Source organism: Neopsephotus bourkii, unplaced genomic scaffold (genome assembly GCF_033783945.1).
Source record: "Neopsephotus bourkii isolate Nb327-2 ecotype Australia unplaced genomic scaffold, CSIRO-AGI_Nbou_v1 NB_1090, whole genome shotgun sequence".
NCBI lineage: Eukaryota > Metazoa > Chordata > Aves > Psittaciformes > Psittacidae > Neopsephotus > Neopsephotus bourkii.
Genome location: NW_026901578.1, coordinates 360877 through 375349, shown reverse-complemented (window position 1 = coordinate 375349; position 14473 = coordinate 360877). Strand labels below are relative to the sequence as shown.

The window sequence follows — 14473 nt, the reverse complement described above, 5'->3', positions numbered from 1 at the left end:
ATCAAGAACCCTGTGTCTGGAAACTGCCTTCCTTTAGAAAAGCAGGTGCTGACCCATGCACAAGGGCTGCGTGAGCTGGTCAGGAAAGGAAGCCAGGGAACGGCCTCACTGACCTCACAGGTCCTGTCCTTCTCCTCCCTGTCAAAGCCTGTAGCACACGTGGCCTGGTCCTGCACAACATCCCCCATGCCCTACATGAACAGATCAGGCAGGTGCCTGTGGGTTTCCCATGGAGCACTTTCCCTAAATTCATTGCAAAACAACAGAGAATGAAGTAAGTGGAGCTGGAGCTCATCAGTGAAAGGAGAACAGAGAGATCACGGACAGAAATTCCCCTGTAAAAGCAAGCTCAGGGTGGTCTATATCCACAGACAGTTATGGCCTAGCAGCCATCCCTGGTGCACATCTCCAGCTGCTCTCTAGATGTGTTAGGCACTAAACCATGAGTCATGTTGGCTGCTGGGGGGACGATGTCAGTCACGTACCTCTTAACAGACCTGCACTGCAGGGACGTGCCTCCTGACTCCACCTGGGACTCCTGTTATGTGCTTCTGCCTCTCTGCAGAGCACATCCCATCTCATCTGGTTAGATATCTGCCTCCATGGGGGGGGGAGAGACCAGGAAGCCTGAGTGCCTGGGTGACAGTCAGCAGAGCCCAACACAGATGCTGAGATGGCAGACTCTATTACGAGTCACTTCTCTTGAGATGGCCAAGGGATGGTTGGATATCTATAGATGTGCAGAGACATCCACAGGATGGAGACAGTGGGTGGCCTGAAAGCCCTTTCTATAACCTGTATAACACGACACCAGCACTTCTCACACTTAACCACAGGTAAAGTTGATTTGGAGCCCTGTGCTGAGAAATTAAAAAGCATTTGAAGCACAAAAGCGAGTGCATTTCCCCAAATCCCACTCCTGAGCAGGGCACCCACCTGGGTGAACAAACAGCACCGCTGCCGGGGCTGCTGCTCAGCCTGGGCGCCGCAGGGAGCAGGGAGCTGGGCCGGGGCCAAGGGAGGTGCTTGGGCTCGCAGCAGAGAAGCAACACGACTGATCCCTGGTGGACGGGGCCGTGCGGAGCAGCGGGACACGGGGCAGGGCAGGGCCGGGAGCAGAACCGCTGGTACCAGGCTCAGGCTGAGGTGCCCCGGGGCAGGTTGGTGCCCGCGGCTCCCACACCGCGTTGCTGGCCCAGCTTCGCACCGCGCTCTGCCCCCGTGTACGAACCCCCGTGTACAAACCGCCGTGTAACCCCCTGGAGCTGCACAAATGAGCCGCCGGCTGCTCCCGAGCACGGGAATCAAACCCGAGGGAGAGGCAGAGTCCCACTGAAACTAAAACCCGTGGCTTTGGCAGCTGAGCTTTCCCTTTGCACCGCTGTCGGCGCCGGCATTTCCCTCCTGCAACCGCGGAACGAAGCATCAACCTGGAGAGCTTGTGAAAACGTTTATATTGGCTTGGTTTTGGTTTGCTTTTCAGAGGAAAGTGAAACTGAGCCCGAGAGCTCAGGGCAGGGCTGGCTGTCAACCCCTTTGTACCAAGGCTCAAGCAAAAGCTTTTCATTTGATTTCACACAAAAGCTTAAGAGCAGCTGCAATCATGAACAACGCGTAGACACAAACGCTGCTTGTCCTAAAGAACAAAGAACCTGTGAAAGCTGCTGATAAACGCAGCCTGAGCAGACACTTCAGTACTTCCCAGGTCTCTCCATAAGGTGTCAGCTGTACTTAGCTGGTAGATCCAAGAGCAACATGCTCCCAAGCGCCTGCTCCCACACAGTCCCCTTCTGCCTCTTCTGTGCCTACCCATGCGGTGAGCAGCTCCCGCAGCGCCGGGCTGGGACCGATGCCCTGATGAGAATGGGACTAACACTTCACTGAGAGGGCAGGAGGTGCAGATGAGTTGGGCTGATGCTGCTGTGGCTAAAAGGCAGCTGCCGTTGGGCTACACACCAAAAGCACAACAATATGTAAGTGAAATAACGTTCTATAAAGTGCAGTGGTAGCAAAGGTGCAGTAACAGCAGTGGCCGGCTGCGAGGGGAAGCATTCCCTCCTGCCCTGCCAATGCCTGTGCCCACAGCGCTGCAGGATTCAGATCCGTGTTGTTGCAGTGCATGTGATGTCTGGCGATGCAGGAGGAGATGGAGGCCCTGCACCTCTGTCTGCAGCTGCTCTCTAGAGGGCACCCAGCTCCCAAAGGTGCCGAAGGGTGCACAGGCAAGTGGCAGGCATGCGGCAAACCCAGCTCCCGTTGCTGGGCTCCTCCTCCAGCACAAATACACGAACACTAAACAGATGAAGTCGTGCCTGCGGTATGTGCGGGGAGCTCCTGCTAGCTGAAAACACAACCCGCTGTCAGCCCTGACATCCTGCTCCAGTTCCCTCACCAGTATTCAGTGGGCGCAGCCGCAGTGAGGTTGACATGACCTGATTCTCTGTGTGTGTGACTCTTGCAGGGGATGATGCAGGTTTCCTCCCTCCCTCCTTGAACCCCCACTGGGTGCTCCTGTGTGTAAGTGCTCAGAACTGACGCCAGGCTGAAGCTCATTGCACTAATTCCTGTGCATGTTTGAGAATGGCACTGCAGTATTTTGCACCTTGTCATTAGGCAGGAGCACAGGGAAACCCAGGCTCTCCATAGGGGTTATTAGTGGGTTAGAATGACCTTTTCCTGATGAAGGTCTTGCCAATGGAGTACAATTAGCTGAGACCCAGAGTCAGCTGTGCAAGGGGCTGCCTAGACCCAAAATGAAGAAGTTCCCAACCAAAGGGTTCGTACTCTAAATGGGTTCGTCTCTCACAGCTCTGACTCACCTAATTACTGTTCCTATCATAATCACCATCGTTCCACTGGGTGGTGGATCTTTTGAAGGTGCCCTTTAATGTTTCAACAGTACCAGTCTCTGCAATAACGAATGAGTAACAGATCAAGTACAATGGAGGCAAGAATTGTTTTTATCTCCAGAAGGAGAGGTGTTTGCTGGACTGGCCACTGCTGACCACGCTCCGTGGAGGGCAGCAGGTCCCATCCTGGGGCTGCACACAAGTTTTCCCTGAGAGGTGGGTGAAAGGGCTGTTTGGACCATTGGACACAATAAGGACACATTCCAGGGATATTCCCCGTGCCCACACATCTCGGGGTGTGGGCAGATGCCAAGACTCACACCCTGTCTTGCAGAAGAGCACAGGAGAGGTGGGACTTACCCTCTCACTTCAATACAGGTACCTTAAAAACCTTCACTTGAGGTTTTTAAGGCATGCAGGGAATCACAAAACCACAGCCTGGTCTGGGTTGGAGGGACCTTAAAGCTCATCCAGTTCCAACCCCTTGGCACAGGCAGGGACACCTTCCACTAGAGCAGCTTGCTCCAAGCCCCATCCAGCCTTGAATGATCAGATGCAGATGGTTTCTGTAGAATTTGCACTGCTTTATTTTATTAGATGTGGCCATAAATACACACAGGGAGAAAGGCACAGAATGAACAGCACATCCTGTACTGTCCCACTGACTGGAAATGGCAAGGTAGGAATTACTGTTCAGAACTTTCGGTTAATCCACTGTTGAAGTAATACACGTGATGGAGCCCTGATATGTTCCAAATAATCTGAACTGAATTTTCTCAGATTTTTCCATTTTCAAACATCTACCTTTTATTGGGATGAGAAAAAAGCCCTTGTCATTTAAATGTCAGGGGAGAGGAGAACAGTTTCATGCTAAATGTTAGGCAGCCAAACCTCAATGGGAGGAAGAGCAGTGTCCAGAACAAGAACAGTGCTCTCCCTCCAACCACCATGCTACAGGGACTGTTTCTCCTTTACTATGGAGAAATATTGTCCTACGGGATTATCTGGTGTTAATACAATTGCTTGTTGATTATATAATGGAAGTTAGTTTATAATGTGTAATTATGAGAATGAATCATATTCCCCAGATAGATCTTCCCCAGTTTTTCTCTGTGTAGCAACATAAGCAAGTTGAATTTTCCTGACCAGACCTGACCAGAAGTGGGAAGGACGGAAGAGGGAAGCACTGCAAAGGGGGGGAACAGGCTGCTCATGCCCCACCAGGGTGCTCAGCAGCCTCAGCAGTTCAATGAGATGGAGCTGGTGGGGGCTTGTGTGTGCTCAGCTCCCCCCCAGCACCTCACCCCAGCTCAGCCTCATCCCCTGCTGCTGCCACGCACTCCAAAAGCACGATGCACACCCTTTGCTGCTGTGGACAGTGATTCTGCTGTTCAAGTGTACTGGGTGTATTCAGGCCCACAGTGGGTGAGCAGTGCAGGCTTAAATAGTGCCCCGGCCTCCTCTGGGCAGGAGCTCCAAACAGTTTCATCACAGGATAAGAGAAGAGGCCTGGCTGCAAACAAACAACTGTGGTGCCATCTACCCCCAGGGCATCCTCCTCCTCCTTCCCCTCCTATTTTGTCTCTGACCTGAAGCAGGTCTGTCAATGTGCAAGGGCAGGTTTTCCTGACTGCCACAGAACGCTCAGCGCTGAGGGCACACTGGGACCGTGGCCTGTTCCATTAGCTATGCCCAGTGCATAAAAAGCAATAAACCTCAGCTTTATTCACCTGCCCATGACAGAGATCTGTCCTCAGCAAGATCAAACAATCTGTCAGCGCCTGTTCCCAGGCCCACTGAGGTGGGCAGGGAGAGGAAAGCGCATTCAGATGCTCACTGGACTGGGAGCATCCATCCCCTCATGGGGTGATGCCAGTGGTCCAGAGGCTGGGCAATGCCACCAGACGCCACGTTAAATGGAATGTAACCCAGCAGTTTCATAACACAGTAGCTGTTAGCATAGAAGAGAATTTTGTCCACTTCAAAAGGATTTCCCACTGGAGCAAACTAAAATTATGCCTTGGACCCCACTAAGTTTTGGGGGCCACTAATGGACCCCACCATTTACACTTCCACAACCCAGCAATGGCCTTGCTTCCATGGACATTTCAGCAATGGAAGATGAAACCTGAGGTGTGTCGTCCAGTGTGGGCGAGGGTGTGCTGGGAGGGGCACTAGAAAAAGATGTTTCCATAAACACTTGCTATAAGCCATAACAAACAAATGCCTAAACTAGCAACAACCAACGGCACAACACACCACATCAATGCAGGAAGCTGGGTATCACACAACAGATCCAACTGCACACCTCATGGACAGCATGTGGCTGGAACCCCCAAGGGGAAGGAGGGCAGATGTGGGGGGCACTCGGGTTTGAGGTGCAGGCTCGTGTAAGAGCTCTAAAATAGGTGCTCAGCTGAAGTACCCACTGCTGTGTGTTTGAAAAAGACATGATCTTGGAAGAAGAACATTCAAGATAGGAAATATTTCCTACTGTTGGTCATGCTGTGTCCATGAACAGCAAAGAAAACTGCTAAGAAGATGCTACTCTGATGTACAGCTCATGGACTGAATCCCCCAAACAGGAGCTTAATCCTTCTCTGTTTGTGTTTGCACTGCATGAGGAAAACATCCTGCCTGGAACTCTGAAACCCTTTCAGGCAGCGGAGTGTTTCCTCTCCCATCCACAGACATGCCAGGAGAGCCCAGCAGAGAGCCAGGCCCTTCCCGGGTCTCCCAAGCATCCTGCACTGCATTTGCTCCAAGCACATAAAGAGCTATCTATTCCCTGCAACAAACATCCTGTCACACATCCTTTCCTTGCAGTCTTACTCAGAGCTATTTTCCAGTTGTTGTCAGACAGTTCTTCGTAATTAATTAGTTATTTATAAATCATAATTGTGGATGGATGTTTGGAATAGATTGATGGGGTGTGTGGTGTTGGCCAATGGTCACCATGACAAAGACATCGGAGTGGTTCAGAGCACTCACAAAATACACCCTGGGATATCCAAAAGGTATAAACCAATAAAGGACTGAAAATAAGGAGCACACAGCATCAGATGGCCAGAAACCAAAATCTCCTAAAATATCACTTAAGTATAACAAAACCAGCCAGGATTCCTTGATAACATTCTGAAAGGTGAAAGAGCAGGAGAAATAGAGTCACATTCATCACTGACCCACATTGTGACAGTTCATGGTTGTGCTGAAATAGATGTGAACAGGATGAGATGAGTGGGATGAGGTTAATTCAGATGACTGTAAATCAGTGACTAGATCACAGAAAAGATCTGCCTAAATCAGAGCCACCCAATAGAAATTACATGTTTTGTCTTAACAATCAAATGGTCATGGGCACTCTGAGCACGGGTTAAGCTTCCTGACATCCTCAAACATCTCCCTTTGGCAAATTACCCTTGGCAGAAAAACAACGGCTTACAAATGCACGAGAAGAAGGTACTCCCTTTGAGGGTGACACCCACTACCTCGGGTATAAATGTGGACCAGGCAGGGTGGAATTTGGAGCTATGATTCCAGAACAACTGTAAGACCAGCTTTGAGATTTCACCCGAGTCACTGCCGCCGCCACGATGAGCTGTGGCTCCAAACAGACCTCCAGAAGCTGCCTGCGCGGGAGCAGCAGTGGCGGCAGCAGCAGTGCTGGGGGTGCAGGGAGCAGCACGTATTCCTCCACAAGAGTCACTTCCAGGACAAGTGGGGGGGGCAGGAGCTCTGGCAGCAGTTGTGCTGGAGGAAGCTCCAGGAGCAGCTATGGTGGGGGAGCTGGTGGTGGTGGCTATGGAAGGATCAGGCACAGTAGTTACGGAGGAGGAATGAGCAGCAGAAGCTGTGGAGGAGGAATGAGCAGTGGTTATTATGGAGGGCGAATGAGCAGTGGTGGCTATGGAGGGGGCATGAGCTTTGGATCAGGTGGGAGTGGGTTTGGTGGTGGTTATGGAGGAAGCTTTGGTGGAGGTGGTGCTGGTTTCAGTGGTGGCAGCTTTAGCAGTGGTGGCTTTCCAGGAGGGATTGGGGGAATTCTCTCCAACGATGAGAAGCTGACCATGCAGAGCCTCAATGAACGCCTGGCTTCTTACCTGGACACCGTCAGAAACCTGGAAAGGGAAAATGCTCAGCTTGAGCAGTTAATCAGGGAGTGGTACCAAAAGCAAGCTCCTTCTGGCACAAAGGACTACAGCCACTATTATGGAGAGATTGAAGACCTTCAAAACCAGGTAGGATGCTCTTTGTCAGAGAAGTTGAAGCATTGATGGATGTTTTGTGATTGAGTAAAACATCTGTGGCCAGCCCTGGGCATGGAAGGTGAGACAGAGCTATGGCACTGACACAAGCGTCTCGATGGAACTCCTGTACTCCCAAAACAGTTCTTGCAGTTCTGATGCTGCTTTCACACAGGTCCCTTTTTGGTTTGCACTGTACACGACCTGTCCAGGCCTCTGCATGTAGGACGTGCTGTTCCCCTCAGACTGCTAGGAATTATAACAAGATCACATCCATATTTCTGTCCCTTGTGCAAACCTGAGAGATTCACAGGGACATTCTTCTTCAGCATGTTGTCTTCTCTTCTAGCTTGTGACTGCAGCTGTGGAGACCAACAAGGTACTTCTGGACCTGGATAACACAAGGATGACTGCAGAGGACTTCAGAATAAAGTAAATATATAATCTTCTTTTCCAAGCACCGACTTCCTTTCTCCTGCTTTCCTCAACTTGGTTTCATTCATCCATTCCATACGCAAATATCAACCCAGAGAGACCAGGGTTCCTCCTGGTTCCATAGCAGAACAACTGATATTATTTGTAAGGGTTCAAAACTCTTTATTATTCCTATAATGATCTCCAATGGGAACACTCCCTATGGCTGTAGAGTCAAAGCTTAAAGAAAAGCTTTATTTGAAGGAGTAAGAATTGTGATTTTCTCTCACTGAAAGTCAGATGAAAAAGACAGAGAAAACCTGCCCAGAGTCTAACCAAAAGGAAACAGCAAAAAGACCACAGAATACTTTATGAAACTTTAAGTACTGGCTGCTGGTTTCATAACTCTGCTGGTTGAGAGATGCTGTGTGCTATGGAGTGCAGACAGCAAAGTGGGACTGGGAACCTGAGAACAGGGCTGATCTCTGCGATGTCCCTTACCCTGACCTCGCACTGTTCCTGGCGCAGGTACGAGACCGAGCGTGGGCTCCGGCAGAACGTGGAGGGCGACATCAACAGCCTGCGGCCCTTGCTGGATAGCCTGACTCTGAACAGGTCTGACCTGGAAATGCAATTTGAGTCTCTGAAGGAGGAGATGATTGACCTCAAGAAGACCCACGAGGAGGTGAGAGCCAGCTCCTTGAAGTGTAAACCGCAGCGGAGAACAAGGACACTTACAATATCAGAAATGTGGGAGGGTTTGCAGGTAGCATCCTCCACACTAAGTAGTTTCCCCTGTTCTCCTCCTCAAGGAGATTCAACATACACACAGGTGTTGTTGAAAGGGTCAGGATAGGTTCTTATGTCAGAGCAAATGAGCTGACTTCAAAACTGTTTTGCAAAGTAATTTCCCCCTTTTTGTTTGCTTTCTCTGCAGGAGATGAAATTGCTGCACACACAGTCGAGCGGTGATGTGAATGTGGAGGTGAATGCTGCTCCAGGGGAGGACCTGCTGAAAAAGCTGAATGCCATGAGACAGGAGTATGAAAATATCATTCAGAAAAACCGGGAAGAGGTTGAGAGCTGGTATGAGAGCAAGGTAATGAAATGGTTCTGATTTGAACGTTCACATCACAAAAGAAAACCCATGCCAACCTTTGGTAAGAACTTCCTGTAGGTGAAGGACAGTTTGAACAACGACATCCACTGCTTTTAGGATATAATGGTAGAATCCCTTTGGTTAGAATAAAAGACATCACAAGTGCCCTTGAACTGCACTGGCAGAGCCACACAAGCAAGTTCTAACAGCCCCCCTATTACAAGTGGCCCTGCTTCAAGCTGTTAAGGAAATGATAACTGACCATGCTGCCACTGTAAGTAAAACTCAAAAACTCCAATATATTAATTTTTCAGATGGAAGAAGTGAGTCAACAGGTCCACTCAAGTGGCCAGGAAGTGGAGGCAAGCAACCAACAGATCTCTGAGCTGAGACGCCAGTATCAGAGCCTGGAGATTGAGCTGCAGTCACAGATCAGCACGGTAGGGAATGGCTGCTTCTGATCCTCTGATACACAAAGAACATGTGAGCTGCTGGAATGTAGCCAGCACTCCATTTAATGAAGACGCTTAGTGCATAAGAATGAGCTGATCCTGCCACATTCCCATAATGTGCCACATTCCCATAAACACCATCCTGTGCTTTCCCTTTGCAGGTGAACTCTTTGCAGTCCAACCTGGAAGACACTGAACGTCGTTACAACATGCAGCTGCAGCAGATCCAGGGGATGATTGGTCCCTTGGAGGAGGAGCTGGCCAGCATCCGCTGTGAGATGGAGAGTCAGAACCAGGAGTACAAGATGCTCCTGGGCATCAAGACCCGCCTGGAGCAGGAGATTGCTCAGTACCGGGCTCTGCTGCAGGAGGGACAGCATGGCATTAGGTATGTACTTTCAGATTAACCTTTGCAAGCAGGAGAAGATGAAAGGAGCTATATTTATATTAGGAAATAGTGGTCAATCATCAACATATCTACTGCAATCACAGGAATCTGGATGGAATCGAAACCCTAGCTGGCAGTGTAAAAAGCTGCAGTGTTCTACAATTACTGTGAACTGCACAAAAACAATTACAAAAGACTATAATTTGCCTACGTGCAGTCAGGAAGTAGAGTTATAGATGAAAACAAAAGGTCAGACAGAAAAAACTTCTAAATACAGAAGGTACATATTTTGAAAGCCTTCTAAAGGCATCCGTTACCTTTCTTTTTCTTCAGATCAGTTAATTTGTCCTTTACCAAGGCAGTTTCAAAGCAGTTCTCTAGAACATGCTTCACACAGTAGCACTTCCTCAGTCATATGAGGAGTTCAGAAGGAGCCAGCAAGTGGCTCTGATATAGATGATAGGACACCAGACGTTGGTCACATTGCTATAAATACTACACATTCATGGCCTTTCCTCCTTCCAGCACCTCACAGGGAGGAGCTGGTGGTGGATCTTCAGGAGGAGGAGGAGGCCATGGAGGAACCAGCTGGTCTTCTGGAAGAGGAAGTAGTGGAGGAGGAAGCAGTTGGTCCTCAAGTGGAGGAAGCAGTGGAGGAAGAACTGGAGGATCCTGCAGAAGAACTTCCTCATCAGGAGGTGGAGGAGGAGGGAGCGGAGGAGCAGGAGGTGGAGCCTGTGGTAAAACCTCAGGTGGAGGAGAAGGACGGGGCAAATCCTGCCTCTCCCGCTCATCATCTTCCCAGTCCCAGTCTGGCAACTCTTACGAAAGCCAAGGTAAAAATCAGGATAGAAGGGTACACCCTCCCATTCCCTTTTCTCTATAATAAGAAAGGATGTGACAGCTTCCGTCCTGATTGGGAGATCAAGAGATATTTGTGCTATTTTTTGACAGTTGTCCCAGAGTCCACTCTGACATTTGTCCCTGTACAGTAACCCGTCAATAGGGCAGTATTTTCAGAAGTGACACAAATGTCATGAAGAGTTGTATGAGGACATGTAGGAAGAGGAAATGAAGAGGGAAAGGGAAAATATCCAATGCAAAGCATGCAGGGAACTGGGGAAGTCAGTAGTTTGGGAATGAAGCCACAATGTTAGAAATGTAACTGGTATTAAGGGGGAAAATGGCTAAATCAGGGTTAGAACACTCAAGGTATTTAAAATCTATGGGATATTAGCTGCAAAATCCTGACCTAGCAAGAGATAGGGAGTGACCAGAAGGTCTTCTCCATGTCTGATTTCATGGCTGTGGTTCCAGAAGATGCTGAAAGCATGAAGCTCTGCCTGGAAGGGAATAAAACACTGGATAGAGGAGCAACAATGGAGGAAGTGTCCGAAGCCATAAAAACGATGAGACGGGGTAAGGCTCCAGGTCCCAGCAGCAGCTCCTCAGGCAATGCCTGGAAATGTTGCAAATGAGAATTTATAGATTTAAAAAGATGGAGAATGATCCCACTTTGAGGCTTCCACTGAGTCCTTCTTATCCAGGAAGCAACAGGGATATTAATCTTAGTTGAGTCTGTCTCACACACATGCTGTTTTCCCTCCCAGCCTGACAGTTGGTCATGACAGTATTGGCTGTAGACCAAAGGGCCTGAGGCCATCATTAGAGAAAGTAAGAATACCGCAGAGAGTCTCTTGATGCTGAAAACAAGGGCAGTGATTTCCAAGGCCTTTGTGGAATGAGTAAGATTATTTTGGTAAGATTTGGAGTAGATGAGGTGTAGTTTTTGAAACTGAATAGGCTTTGCCAGCTCCTCTGATCAAACATCCGATCTGACTTGCAACAGTCCTACATACACTAATGCTTGGCAGGCAAGAGTAATATATCGCCTGCAACTTATAAACATTTGTTGTGAATATCCACAAACACATAAATACAGATTCCAAGTTCATCTGGATTTGATTTCTACTGCCACAGTCACTCTAAATTTAAAGACTCATTTACAATGGCACACTTGACAGAAGCAGGTATTTAATACAATGGAGCTGCACACATACACTTGTACAAATATTATGTCTGACCTGTTCTAACCTTGCCAGAGTGCTGGGAAAAAGCCCAGAGCAGTGAGAAGTGCACACTCTGTAATTACTTAGTAACATAAAGATTAAAAACACTGAATGAGAGAACACTTCTTCAAAGAAAGTCTTGCTTCCCTTAATCCTTCAACAGGGAGTCTCAGAAGGTCTGAGGAATGATGGGCAAAGGCAGCATCTTCCACCTCAGGACCTTACCTGTGGGCCCTTGGACCAAGCAAGACTGTGCTGAGCGTGTCTGATCGTGCCTCTGCAAAGAGCAAGAGCAAACACCTGTTTGAGTTACTCAACACCCTTCACTCCAGGGGCTCATCCGAATGCTCTGGATAACCCACCAGCTTCTTCTCTCTGAATTTCTGTTCCTGATCACTGGCACCCGAGTTAATCTCCACTGTGATTGTTATTCCCCTGAAACTAACAGAAAAAAAAAAAACCCAAATAAAATAAAACCCCAACCCTCTCAAACACTAATAAATCTTTGCTTCTGTCTGCTGCAAGCACAAAGCCATGTCTGGGAGAGATTTCCTTTAGCAGAGATTTTTCCTTGAATCAAGTCCAAACATTAAGCCCCACCTGCTGGGGGGTAATTCAGGTGTGGGGTGTGCTTAAGCAGAACTTCCATGGGCTGCATTGCTGCAATGGACTATTTAGACAGACCTGAGGCAGAAGCTCTTCCCTGTGAGGGTGCTGAGGCGCTGGCACAGGGTGCCCAGAGAAGCTGTGGCTGCCCTATCCCTGGCAGTGTTCAAGGCCAGGTTGGACACAGGGGCTTGGAGCAAGCTGCTCCAGTGGAAAGGGTCCCTGCCCGTGGCAGGGGTTGGATCTGGATGAGCTTTAAGCTCCCTTCAACCCAAACCAGTCTGGGATTCTATGATTCTTTGCAGTAACTCAGAGGGCTTCTGACACAACACCTGCTCACTAACACACACTTTATCCCCTGCGCTTCCCAACTCATCTGCTTAAACACAAAGGTTCCAGACAGGAGCATCACTGCTACGAGGTTTTCTCTCTCTGTTTGACAGTCACGAGTTCTGTTTTCTCACTCTGAGGAAGGCATCACCCAGCACAGAGCCTTATGAAACACAGACTGAGTGGGAGACCGTGGGAACGGGAATCCGGAGCACCCGTGGCAGATCTGTGCCAGTGATTCACGGCGTTGCCTTACACCAGGCTCCCAGCCAGTCCTGTCACTGTTTGGAAAGAAACAAAATCTAACAGAAAATCTCCTTCTGACCTAGCAGGTCAGTCTCTGGCAGGGTCTGATCCTCATTAAGAGCTTCTTCATACACAAACATGAACTGATATCCCTGATTGACATGCAAAGAGGCAGCGCTGATGATGTTTGCAAGGATACCCCCATCTCCCTCCTATTGCAAAATCACCTACTTCATTTTTAAAACCCTTGCAGGATCAAATCCAACTTGTCTCTGTTTCTAGCTGTCCCCTAAACCTACTTTCTCCAATGGCTCTGCCAGTTTGACACCTCTGGCAGACAGTGACAATTCTTTCTTAGACCTCTCTACTGAAGATACTAAACTAACAGCCCAAATTAAAGCATACTCCCAATACAGGAGCCTTGCTTCTCAGACCTCCTCTAAGATCCTGCCAAGTTAACCCCATAGAATCACAGAACCCCAAACTGGTTTGTGTTGGAAGGGACCCTAAAGCTCCTCCAGCTCCAACCCCTGCCACGGGCAGGGACCCCTTCCACTGGAGCAGCTTGCTCCAAGCCCCTGTGTCCAACCTGGCCTTGAGCACTGCCAGGGATGGGGCAGCCACAGCTTCTCTGGGGACCCTGTGCCAGCCCCTGAGCATCCTCACAGGGAAGAGCTTCATTCTCAAATTTCAATGTCAAAACTGTTGCTGATGGGTGATGCTTCCTGGCAGTAAAAAACTGGCCATCACCTGACCTCTGGCCTTAGAGAAGCACCTGGGAGGCTCTTAAGGAGGTTAGTTACAATTAACTCGAAGGAGCATCCTGTGCTGGAGCTTGCTGCTCTGCAGCATCATAGCAGCTGAGGACTACTGGTACCTCTGGCTCCTGTCCTTTCCAACATTACAACCTTCAGTAGTTTTACTGCCAGTTATCTAATAATCATCATCTATGCATCTAACCTTGCAAAAGAAACTCCACTGAAACAAGTCCTGCTGAGAGCAAAGCAGAATAAAACTGGCAGAGTTGGAAGTGTGGGAAGGAGAATCCCGACAGCAGTTCTGTGCTATACTGGAGCAGCCAGTACTGCAGCCGACACGCCAATGTTCAATGCGATCTGTTGTAATACACTGTGCAACTCTGCTGCTGATTTAAATGCTCACGTTGATGTTATAATCAGGCACAGAAAGAAGTAAACATTTCTGAGCAACTAGGATCAAAAATATCATAGAATCACAGAATGGCTATGGCTGGAAGGGACCTTAAAGATAACATCACTAGTACTCCTTTTACTACTCAGCGTTGACTGTGCTATATTCTTCCTCGCCTAAGATCTGTACTATCAGTACCAAGGTGTTCTTGTCCTGTCTCTTACATTTAATGAGTCTGCATCTATAATGCCAGTAAACTTCGTAAGAAAGTTTATTTGCTACACATATGTGATGAAATAAATACAAGCCACCAATAAACTTAAAAGAGACCTATTTAATCATGGCATTCATTACGGGCAAAAAAGAAGACTGAATTCAGATGGTTTCTTGCCATACCCTGGAAGGAAGGGTCTTTTTCCATGTTGTGTATACAAAACCTGCATCTAGGTTACCACTATCACTAGCATTTGCCTACTGGGAGACCAAGCTTGTGATAACAACAGTGATGCAAAAACCTCATGTGGAGGAACAGCTAGAAACCCCAACTATTGCAATGCAGGAGTAAGAAATAGGGATATCTGTAGTGAGAGGTGCGTGCTGCAAGTGGGACCCCAATGAGAGAAGAGC

General features: G+C 48.6%; 1 protein-coding gene across 1 annotated transcript; it reads left to right on the top strand.

Moving 5' to 3' along the window:
- Nucleotides 1-5636: 5636 nt before the first annotated feature.
- On the top strand, nucleotides 5637-11197 carry LOC133217066 (keratin, type I cytoskeletal 13-like). Its single transcript, XM_061362195.1, has 8 exons — nucleotides 5637-7087; nucleotides 7443-7525; nucleotides 8036-8192; nucleotides 8445-8606; nucleotides 8921-9046; nucleotides 9220-9446; nucleotides 9972-10282; nucleotides 10764-11197. The coding sequence occupies exons 1-8, from the start codon at nucleotides 6443-6445 to the stop codon at nucleotides 10922-10924; spliced, it is 1872 nt and encodes a 623-aa protein (XP_061218179.1). The 5' UTR covers nucleotides 5637-6442; the 3' UTR covers nucleotides 10925-11197.
- The last annotated feature ends 3276 nt before the right edge of the window (nucleotides 11198-14473 follow it).